At 38.7% G+C, this 12,391-nt stretch overlaps 1 protein-coding gene across 1 annotated transcript in view; it reads left to right on the top strand.

The window, feature by feature from the left end:
• Positions 1-12,391, top strand: part of TRIO (trio Rho guanine nucleotide exchange factor) — a 331,715-nt gene that overhangs the window by 110,629 nt on the left and 208,695 nt on the right. The window contains 1 exon segment of the mRNA XM_079145182.1: positions 8,071-8,145. Within this exon segment, the coding sequence (XP_079001308.1) occupies positions 8,071-8,145 (75 nt within the window).

Below are 12,391 nucleotides of genomic sequence, written 5' to 3'. Positions count from 1 at the left end.
AACTTTTTAGTTTGAATCTATCCCATTTATTGATTATTGCTTTGATTTCTTGCGTTATGGGGGTCTTGTTAAGGAAGTCTGGTCCTAAGCCAAAGTGATGGAGATTCGGGCCTACTTTTTCTTCTATTTGGTGAAGGGTCTCAGGTGTAATTCCTAGATCCTTGATCCACTTTGAGTTGAGTTTTGTACAGGGTGAGAGATAGGGGTTTAATTTCATTTTACTGCATATGGATTCCCAGTTTTCCCAGCACCATTTGAACAGGCTATCTTGTCTCCATTGTAAGTTTTTGGCACCTTTGTCTAGTATGAGGTTACTGTACTTATGTGGGTATGTCTCCGTGTTTTCTATCCTATACCTTTGATCTACCTGTCAGTACCATACCATTTTTGTTACTATTGCTCTATAGTAGAGTTTAAGGTCTGGTATAGTGATAACCTCCTGCATCATTCTTCCTGCCCAGGTTGCTTTGGCTATGCTGGGTCTTTTGTTCTTCCAGATGAATTTCATGACTGCTTTTTCCGTTTCTATGAGAAATGTCATAGGGATTTTAATTGAAATTGCCTTAAATCTGTATAGTGCCTTTGGAAGTATGGCCATTTTGATAATATTAAGTCTGCCTATCCAAGAACATGAGAGATCTTTCCATCTTCTAAGGTCTTCCTCAATTTCTTTCTTCATTGTTTTGTAATTTTCATTGTAGAGATCTTTCACCCCTTTGGTTAGATTGATTCCCAAGTATTTTTTTTTTTTTTTTTTTTTTTGAGGCTATTACGAATGGAGTTGTTTTCCTCATTTCCCTTTCAGATGTTTCATCACTTATGTATAAAAAATCCTTTAGATTTATGTGTGTTGATTTTATATCCTGCTGAATTCATTTATGAGGTTTAGAAGTTTTCTTTTTTGGATCTTCTAAATAGAGAATCATGTCATCAGCAAATAGTGACAGCTTGAGTTCCTCTTTTCCTATTCGTATCCCTTCTTATGGTCTTTTTAGTTATTTTAGCTTGTCCTTGATATTTTGTGTGTACAACATTAAAAGCCAGAGTTATTTTAAGCTGAAATTCCCCTTAACTCCCTTGAATCAAACTTCTTAAACATATGATGTTGTGTTTCTAAAATTATGTGGAGGGATAAATTAATCAATTCAGTGGTCATTATAAGGCTAAGAATTAAGTAAAAATTCTAATGCTACATTATAAAACCCCATCCATATTCTTGTGTAGCAGTTTGTGAACATTCCGCATTCCCTAAGTATTTAATTTATTTCATATACATTTTGAAAAGTGAATTTTGATTATATATTTATATAAAAAATATAAGCATTGAGTTTTTTATATAGATGGAGTAAAACTAACAGTTAACTCCCTTGATTTTATAACCTTGCTTCTTTTCTTGCTTAGATACTCTCATAGAGGATCCAGGTTAGTTAAAATGCTTCCTTCTTATGCACCACTAGTCTGGATGTTTGCATAACCAAAACCCTCCTTAGTGCAAACATTGTGCCTCCTGCACTGAGCATAATCCTGCAGGCTCTGCAGTGAAGTGGCCTGCCTGAGAGGGTGACGTCACCTGCCTCTGCACACCCGCATGCGCATGCACATGCGGGGCGAGGGCGGTGCCAGGCTTCTGATCAGAGATTTATCACCCTGCTCTTTGTGTTCAGGAGTGAGTGGGGAAGTTTAATCTGAATTAATTAATGAGTAAATTTCGGTAATTACCACCAAGACTCTGTACTAATAGAAAGCTACCAGTGTACTGTGTAATTTTGTTGCTGGCGTTTCAAAACAATGCTTTATTTATTAACATTTTTATTACTGCTACAACCTGAGTTTTTATAAGTATAGGGTTTTTCAGTCTTTGATTTGAACACTTTTCCCGTTTAGTAACTACTAAAGTGGAAAAGCTGGTAGGCAGAGGAGCTCTCTGGAAAGGGAGGAGCGCAGTTTGCTGTGTGGGCTGGCTGGCTTCAGGTGGGCCCGCAGCCCAGAGCCAGGCCTAGCTCAGTGTGCTCAGCAGCTTGAATGGCCAGGATATGACTGTTTGTTTGTTTGTTTGTTTTCCCCCTAAAACTGATTTTACTGGGGAAAATATCCACTTAATTTGAGGTTTATATGAAATTTCAAATTATAAGAATCTGCCATTAGTTCTGGGAAATATGGGGATTTAAACAAACACCAACTGTTTTAGTTTTTGAATTTTTAAATTTGATTTATGTTTTAACTCATTTGATTTATTTCATTTTAATTTTTTCTTGCCACTTATGCATAAAACATTGTTGGTAGTGTGAGGCATAAAAGCTTTTGGTAATTCTGAAAATATTTCCTTTGTATTTTTTTTTCTTTTTAAATTAAAAAATTACCAAGGAGAGGGTAATTTTCTTTTTGTATTTATTTGGTGTTTAATACCACACAAGTGACCAAGTAACTGAGATTCAGGTCCTCAGTGACTGTCTTAAAAAGGTATTTGTCAACAGTAACAATGTAGCTCCTTCTTGCAGGGTCTCAGGGTAAAAATATGAGTAATTGATTTGACCAGTGGGGTGTTAGATCATTTATTCCAGACTAACTGAAACATTTTCTGTTGTTGGATGATAACTTGTAGAATATTTCCTCTTAGGGCAGAGAGATTAATATTCCTTCTTGCAAATGTAAATCACACTGTGGTTGAAGTCTAAACTACAACAGAGCTTATATTTCACAAACTAAAAATAGAAAGTGCTAAGGAGTGTTAAGGTACTTTTTGGGGATTCAGAGACATGAAGTTGGAGAAGTTGATTTGTTCCTTGATTCATTCCTTTGTTTTTTCATCTTTTATCTAGTTTTCCCACATTTATTGAGCACCCCTGACCCTGTCTTAGGCATCTGAGATATAGCAGGGAACAAGACAGACTTGTCTTCTGGCAAATTGGTTGATTTAGAGAGGAAAAAAAAAAGCTCTCTGTTTCATGGACAACATAATGTTTATAATTTTAAGAATAGAGATTTCAGAGCATGAACTTGATATTTATTCTCAGTTTGACATGCTACTGGTCCAAATAGCAATTTAAGAGATGTAACAGAATCCATTTTGACATGTTGAATCTTGGGGTTGAGGTGTTCTTAAATATTCAAATTTAATTGTTTTAGGGACAAGTTCTGTGTGTGTGTGTGTATGTGTTGATTTGAAACCAGAAAGAAAATCACCTAGCATACCTACATATTTATTTTTAGTAAATAGATGTGAAATAGGAATTTTAATGCAAACTGGTTTTCCCCAGTAGTAGTCAGGAAATACTAGTGAAAAGTCTTTAGAGTAGAGGCAGGCATCATCACAGGAACATTCTGAACATATTCCTTATAGAATGTGTTCAGAAGAACAGTTGTCGCCTACCTCTTTTGGACTCCCCTGGGAAACATCTGCTCCCACCCAGGAGCCTGTGTGGACTCCATCCCGTGTTGAGCTCACTATCCTCTGGAGCTAGCATTTCATTAAAATCCACATTGGCAGCTTTATTTCAGACAGTGAAATGTACTTTAGTTTATGACAAGAATTGTCATAAAAATCCAGTCTTGTTTTTCTGCCCATTTTACTATGGGTTCTTAGTAACTTAAAATATCTAATTCCAAGAATAGGTTCAAGTAAATACCCCCTGATTTTGACCATTTTACCTGCAGGTTAATTATCCTGAGCATTTTAAGTTGTTGCTCTTCTGCTTTCTTTCTCCATTCCCTTCTAATTTTACCAAATTTTTCTTTGTGGCATCCCTTTCCATCTATAGTGGCATCAGCAAACCCCCTTGGTGGCACATAGACTAAGTAACAATGTTACTGACTCCTGGTCTCTGGCACAGAGATAAGGTTTGAGACCTCAGAAATCTCTCTCCAAAATGGTATTTGCTGTTCCTTAACCTCTGGGACCCTGGGAAGTTCATGTGTGCTTCCAGGGAACAGTCATCAAGTGCAGCAAATATTTGCTGCTATTCAGTAAGTTTTCCGGACCACAGATAGATTCTTTTTTTTCCCATTAGAGCATTATGATTATACGAAGTAGTTAGGTGGTTCATTTTGACAAAATCATACATGAAAGGATCTGATTTCAGTTCCATTCCCTCTTCTTCCCTCTTCTCTCCCCCTGTTCTCCCTCCTCTACTCTACTGATCTTCCTTTTGCTTGTTTATTTATTTTTGATTGATGCTTTCTACACATACATGAAGATGAAATTCCCTTTAGTACATTTACATATGCATTTAATATGATTTTGTTAAGTTCATTCCATATTTTCTTCCCTTTTGCTCCCTTCCTCCCTCATTCTCCTCCTCCTCCTCCTCCACTGACCTTTCCCATGTATTTATGATATCCAGTTCTCTCCCCACCACCTTTATTCCCCTATTTTGCTCTAGCTTCCACAAAGAGAGAAAACATTTGGGGACTCTTGATTTTCTGAACCTGGCTGTTTCACTTAGCATGATGTTCTCCATTTCCACCCATTTACTAGCAAGTGCCATCATTCTTTATGGCTGAGTAAAACTCCACTGTGTATATATTCCACAACTTCTTGATTCATCCATCTATTGACGGGCATCTGGGTGGATTCCATAAATTGACTGTTGTGAATTGTCCCTGCTCTTTAGTATAGGAGTCAAGAAAACCTTAGGAGCTGAGTCTTTTTTGTGGTATTCTCTAGAACCACTAGAATAGCATAGAAGCCATTTGTTTTTAATGTTTGAAAACTTTTTTTAATAGCAAGATACTTTTCATAAATAGCTCTCCAGGTCATGGAAGAGAACCTGCCTTTTTGATCTGAGGAACTTCCATGGTTGGGTTCCTCCTGCTTTTCATTGAAAGCTACGTGGTATCTTTAATGGTTTTAGTATTTATACATGCTTCCTCAGTCATTTTCTTATGAATGTATTCTTTAAAAATGGGCATGAGATCAACATAATTTTAAGTGACCACCATAGTAATTACAGACATAATTTCTTTGTGTGGCTTTGTGTTTCCTCTATTTTCTTCTCTGTTCTAGAAGCTTCACTTGACTGTTTTAATAAGATTCACATCTTCCTCTCTGTGACACATCCTACAAAAGTATCACAGGAGCCTGCAGGAGGGCATATTGCAGCCTGGGCGTGGGCATGGGTGTATCCCAGTGGGGGTGCAGCACCTTTCCACATCAACCCTGTGTGGGCTCATGTGCCTTTCCTCTCCTGGAAGGACTTTGATTCTCATGTAATTTGAAGGGGAAATCAGGGATTGATAGGCTGAAGTAACTGCAGCTCTGAGACACTAAAGATCACATGGGAGTGAGTCTCTGGCTAATAATGGGCATAGGAAGTGGAGATTTTTATTGTTTTGTTTTTTTGTGCCTGTTTTCAAAATCAATGTAATATTCTTTCCGTGTGCAGCCTGGAATGTAGCACCAGCTGACTGCTGTCACCCATTCCATCATTGGCAAGTAAATAGATGTGGTCCAGAAAGTCAGCAGTAATTGTCAGGAGTGCTGTGGAATGGTGAGTCAAGGCATTTAGCCCTTTGTTGGTGTGTCAGCCTCTGATAAGGACGTTCTTCTTGAGAGGGGTTGTGTGACTGACAAGTGGAGCTCTGTTTCTGTAGCGTAGAGGCCAAGACTGCAGTTGGCGGTGGCACTTCTCCGAGGGCTGTTCTTTGTTGTGGCATGTGGAGACAAGTTGGTGGGAATTGCAGGAAGCATGCACGCATTCTCTTACCTGAGCAGTGGAAGGGGAATCCTCTTACCACGCACCTGTAGGTTGGGATGTACAGCCGTAGTTTACCTGTTATGTGATCTGCCTCCTCATTGCATAGGCCCCCACCTTGTGCTACTTAGGAAACTTCATAATCTGCCTTGTTGTATGGTTATTGTAAACCTCTTTGAGCGATGTTATTGGAACTATTTCCCTTTTTCGTTTTTCCCAGTGTAATTGGTGTCCACCAATGATTCTAGGCACAGTTAGCCTTTGTAGATGCCTTGCAGGAATTACAAAGACTGATAGGGAATTGTTGAAACTAGATTGCATGCACTTAAAAGTTTTGAAGGAACCTGAAGGTGAAATTGCACAACTCTTGGTTCAGATGTTTTGTCTTAGGTAAATATCTGTTGTTTTAGAAACTTGGTGTGTTGCCAGCACAAGCTATAGTGCGTGCGTCAGAAAGGAAAATGGCCTGGTGATCTGGAGGCCCGAGGTCTTTGTTGAGCCTGTCCATAACTGGCTCGATAGTGCCATTCAGCTCACCCAGAACCTCAGGGTCCCCAGCAGGAAGTGCTTGCAGCAAAGCCTGTGGTGATGGACAGTGTCATCACTAAATCCTATAAACTGGGTTCTTTGTGCACAAGCAAATATTCTATGGACAGGCACATTTCCTTAAAAATTCAGAAGACATGAGAAATTATACTCTTATTTATGTACAATTTATCAAAATGCATAAACGCATTCTACTAGCATGTAAAAAATAAAAATTAAAACAAATCAGAAGATAAAATACTAATTCATATATTCTTTGCACCTATGAATGATGTGTGGTAGAGACTGGATTCTGCTGATTTTGTTGTTTTTTGCTTGCTCTAGTAGGCAACTAATTTGACTGGACCCAAACTGCAGACTATCTCTTCTGCAATAGGTAGCAACTCAAATGTCTGTTCAAATCTTTAATCCTTAGCAGGGCCACTTGGAACTTACCCCATCCATGCATGTGAGGCTCAGTGGAAAACTTGAGATTTGGGCCAAGTTGATACTTTGAATTTGGGATCCCTCTTTCCCTTTTCCAAGATTTCTCCTCTCTGTTTCAGTTGCTAAGATAGCTATGAATATGTCCTGGTTCTTGTTTGAACGGCACCTGTCTTCAACAGCACTCTGCCCTCAGATAACAGCCCTAATAAAAATAAGAATATCAGTGCTACTCCCTCTTTCCACGTGCATCTCCCCGCTTTTCATCCTCTAGTGCCTTGAGAGAGTCGTGATTTATAGATGTTACCAGTGTCAGCACTGGTCCCGTCAGCTCACCAGAAGTGGAATCATTTGCACTATTTCTTTTCTTGCTTTCTAATTCCAAGTTGACATTTTGTAATGGTTGCGTTACCATCCTAACGTTTTGGATGCTTTTCTTGTACTATTTGGCACAAACAAAAGTGGGGATGGAGAAGCAGTCTTTTTTCTAGGGATTTTTCTGCTAGTAACAATGATAATGACTAATTTGATGAGCATCCCTGAGTGAAGATTACATCTATTAGAGATCGGCAATACGATATTTAAGTCGTAATTATGAACATGAACATTTTTACCCCAAATTTCAAAGTAGACTTTTGCTCTGGTGAGCTGGCTGAACATGTTTGGGCTATAAGAATTCCTTCTGCTTAGATGATTTTGTCTTGGCTGGTGCATGCTCCTTTCCTACAGAATTTCTACCTGCCCTTCTTAGATATTGAAGGGTAGAGGAAGAGTTGGGTTTTAGTGAAAATAGGGACCTTGACCACCGTAGAAGCTGGAGCAGTGCCACTGGTCCACCTTACCATATTAGCCACTGGTGTTCCTCCACGGGGGCACGACCCAGAAAGCTGGAAGGGGAGAGGCAAGAGGCAGTGGTGGCCAGTCCTCCACTGTTTATAACCCCTTTCTCTTGCCAGGCCAGGGCTTATTTTTAACCAGACTCTGAAAGTCTGAGCAGAAGAGACATTGAGCTCCCCCTAGAGAATTTAGCATGCCACAGATAGCAGGTTTTACAAAGCATTGCTGCTGTTTTCTTTGCCAGTATCTAATCTACAAGATTAAAATGAAGATTTGGTAAATAATCTAGACTGATTTCATATCCTGTCTTTTGGGGACCAAATTTCTATTGCTAGCAGTGGCCCAGAGTCCTTCGGGCCATCAGTCTTTCGATATGTGTACAGAGCATCACTCCACGTTAAAATAGGAGAGAACACTGTGATCACACATAGCCTGTGTTCCATAGAATTCGCTGTTCCCATACGATGGTGGCTCTTAGCTAGTGGGTGTGAAGAAAACTACAGCGCCGATATTGAGTGCAGTGGGCATTAAGTGTCACTCCCAGTAACCGTATTTTCTCTTTTGTGTATTTCAGGGTTTCGAAAAAATGATGAAATGAAAGCTATGGATGTTTTGCCAATTCTGAAAGAAAAAGTCGCTTATCTTTCAGGTAAAGTCTAACTTTCTAATCTGCTATATTTGACTAAGCTGCCATGTTATCAGAGTTTGACATACTAAACTAGCTCACCTGCCACAGCATATAAACCAATTGGCATTTTCATTGCTTTTTAACTGCTTTATTCTTGTAGCATTTTTCCGAGAAATTAATGCCCAAGCCATTTTCTTTAGCTAGCAGGAACATCATAAGTCTGGGAACATTATTGATCAAAATATGTCTGTCATTCAGCAAATGCTTGGCTGCTTTGCCCCAAATAGTAAGCAAACCACCTGAAGTTTAGAAGTTGATCATCTCAGCAAAGTGGTAGGACTGTGGTGTGTGTAGATGTGTCCCAGAGTCTTAGCTCAGTATCTTGTTTCTGTGGCTCTGTGTTACCTCCTCTTCTGGAGGGTAAGGAAAACCACTTGTCCTTGAGATCTCCTCCTCTGGACTCTGTACCTGGAGTGACTAGAACGCTCATCATGAACCATAAAGTCCTGGTAATCTCTACCAGCTGTCCTCCATTTCCCTGTCTTTGGGAATGTGGAAGCAAACTGGACAGACATGGACTGCCAGTCAGCTGCCCTCACCTCTGCACACAAAAGTCAGGGTTTAGCCCTTTTTGATGCTCTCCTTGGGCTTTACCTGTGACATGTGCAGAACAGCCATTAGGTATGCACCTTTTGGGCACTAGTTCTCGTGTTACAGAGCAAAGGTTTGCAAGATCTTTCTGCTCTATTTTAGCAGGGAGTAGATTTGTACGATGTCATGTATTCCTAGGCAGTTTTCCTGGAAACCTTTCCTTGATTCATTTTTATCTTTCTCAAACAGGTATAGTGCTGATCCAGTGTATCTTCTTGAACACAATTCAGTTTTTAATTTATAACACGGCAGGCTGTTTTTATTTGTTTTGGGTGTCCTTTGGGAATGTAGTTCTGGTATATATTTAGGATAAAGCTTCCTATGGTGTTTTTGCCAATCTTGCTTTGCTTTATGTCCAGCGGTAGTTCTTGGCCCCTAGTTAAAGACTGATGATTTTGCAGAAGTGAATCTAATTCATGACACATTTGGAAGGTTAATATAAGAGTACAAGAAGTTCATGAGGGGAAGGTACTAAGTTGTTGGAAGTACATGATAAAATAAATAAATGAACTCCTGGCTTATAATACACAGAGTTTTAAAAATAACATTCATTTGCTCTTTTCTAGTCACTTACGGACACACTGCACATGGACACGTACCAGCTTTATGAATTTCGATTCTGAAGTTAACAGAATTTTTAGTTAGTGTAACTAAAGGACTCTACTTAGAAATTTTAGAGGCAAGCCAGTTCCACAAGTTTGTCCGTTTAGTGTACTGATGAAAGTCAGGGTCTGGGATGAGAGTCCCTCCTGCTCTGTGTCCTGGGTTTTGGAACCCATGTTGTTTTATCTTCTTTCCTTAAGCATGCAGGTATGAACAGATATAGATAGCAGGGCAGTTAAAATTTGTAGACTTTATTTGTGTTCATTCTCTTATTAGACAGTAAATAATGAATTTATTATCAGGTGGCATTTTTTAATGTCAAAACTAAAACTATCTTTTAACTAATCGAAGAATTAAAACCAGCAGTCTTCCTGAGTTTGTCATAAATCTGTAATGAAACTTTAAATTCTGCAGGGTTAAAGTTGGATATCTTTGGTGGGGAGAGACATTTTGCCGTTACCACAAGTTAGTACAGAACAGTTTTAAAACAGGAGAGATGGCAGGGCTTGTGCCAGCAGTGGAGCGAGGCACAGTCAGTAGGTGCTGCCATACTTCTGTGGCGTTTCCTACGTCGTGACCAGAATGGTCTAGCTGTGTTACATGAGTTCATTGCTGATTGTCTTTGACTTGTTGTTATCTTGTGTTGGAAAGGAAGAGGGGAGAAAAATCACAAAATTTAAAACAATTGATTATTTGCATTGGGATATTATATTTTCAAAAAATTCCAAAGAATGAGTGAATTTTCAAAATTAATTTTTACCTTATCCCATTTTTCTTTTTTATTAAGATAATTTGCAAACCTTTTAAGTCCACCTTCTAAAAGTGTATGATTTTAAATACTTGTTTAAGTACATTTTAGTGTACTCGTAAGACTGTGCAACCACCATCATCTAATTCCAGAATATTTTCATCACCTCCTAAGAATCCCACACTCATTCCCCTGCCCGTCCCTGGCAACTACTAATCTACTTTCTACTCTGACCACATATTTTAATATATTAGGGAATACTTGTAAAAACTGTTCATGCAAATGGCTTTTAGTAAATAGAAGTAGAATAGCAAGGACTTTAGTAAAAGCAGGCCAAAAGATAAGTGATTCTAAGACTTACTTATTAGTGCAGATTCTCTAATAAACCACTAAGAATTCCTTGAACTTGTGTATTTTGGATCCTTCGTCTTATCTCTAGGTACTCTACAAATACTCATTCCTCTCAAGTAAGATAGCAATACATTATGTCCTCCAATTAGGATAAATTAAATGAGGTTGAATGGCACATCTGACGCTGTGGTTTGAATGTGTTCCCTCCAAAGCTCAGGGTTTGGCAGCATGATTAGACAAGGCCGCATGGACTGTGGATGTAGCTCAGTGGCAGAGTGCTTGCCTTTGTGCTGGCTTCAGTCCCCAGCCCAGGTTGGGCAGACTGCCCGCCGCTTGAGGATGCAGCATCCCTCCCCTGCGCCCCTCCAGGGAAGATTGGTCTTTGCCAGGTAACCCAACCTGCCTGTACCTGGGTCTTAGACTTCCCAGCCTCCAGAACCACAAGAAAATACATTTCTGTTCCTTATAAGTTATTTAGCTTGTGGCATTCTGTTATAGCAACACAAGTGGAGTAAGCCAGAGTGTCAGTAAGAGAAGTGTTCTGCTCTTATATTTACTGTGCTTTATACACACAGCAGTCTCCCCTGTCCCCACCTGTGGTTTCGCTTCCCATGGTTTTAGTTCCCACGGTCATCTGTGGTTGAAATACCAATATTTGTCTTCACTCTTTCCAGAGAGATTAGACCACATGGGCAAGTTTTTTATTACAGCTTATTGTTATAAATGTTCTTTTTTATTGAGTTATTGTTAATAACTAATTTATAAGTTAAACTTTATCATAGGTGTATGTATACAGAAAAACATTTTGTGTGTGTGTGTGTGTACACCTCATGCTCTGGATAAGTTTGACATAATTCCAGATATTATATAATTTTGCCTACAAATACTTAATATAAATATATCTAAAAGATAAGTTTTTAAAACCCCACTATCATTAACAGACCTAAAATTGAATTATAATTCTTTAATTTTAAAGAAAACCAATCAGTATTCAAACTTATGTGCTTGTCCCTCTTAATATTTTTTAACAAGATCTAAATTGCAGTTGGTTGAGATGTCTAATACTTCTAATCTATAGGTTCTTCTTCTTTTTTGCTGTTTTTGCCTTGTTTATTAGGTGAGGAACTTGAGTGTTCTACTGTAGATTTTTCTACATTCGAGATTTTGTTGGTTGTGTCCCAGGGTGGTCATTTACCATATTTCTCTTCCCCCAGCATTTCCTGTACACTGGGAGTTAGGTCTTGAGGCTTCATGAGACTTTGCTTGAAGTTTGCAGGGAAGGAAGGGGAAATACTTGTGTGGGTGTTTGGTTCTGTGGGGATCTGTGAGGATTGATTGGGAGAGTCTGGTTGTCCCTTTCATCATGTTAACCATTCAGGATGGCCAGGATCTATTGATACCTGTGATTTGCTGTTGCTCCTATTGGGTTACAGATATTTTAAGACTTTTTAAAGATTACACGACTAGACAGTATAATGAAGATCATTTTAAGTATTCACAGTCAGAATTAAGTTTCCTAGTGTTTAGAATGTGTGTGTAATCATTTTAGAAAATCGGTAAAAACATCTTGGTAAAATATGTTTTCAAAATACCAGCATCTTCTGTGTGTGTGTATGGTTTTTGTTTGTTTGTTTGTTTGTTTGTTTGTTTGTTCACTTGTTTGTTTGAAACAGGATCTCACTAAGTTGCCTAGGGCTTTTCTATGTTGCTGAGGCTGGCCTTGAACTTGGAATCCTCTTGTCTCAGCCTCCTAAGCTGCTAGGATTATAGGCATGTGCCACTGCACCCAGCATTGTATATTGTTTTGATCTTACTAAAAGGAAAGTATCTTTTGTTGTTTTCTTGTTTGGTTTTTAATTTTATCCCTGCTAATGATTTTTGGAACATCGAATAATAAAGAGTTTTATATTATGA

The sequence above is a fragment of the Sciurus vulgaris genome, assembly GCF_902686455.1.
Source record: "Sciurus vulgaris genome assembly, chromosome: 6".
Lineage (NCBI taxonomy): Eukaryota > Metazoa > Chordata > Mammalia > Rodentia > Sciuridae > Sciurus > Sciurus vulgaris.
Note: the sequence above shows the minus strand (reverse complement) of the source record. Positions and strands in the feature narration are given on the sequence as shown.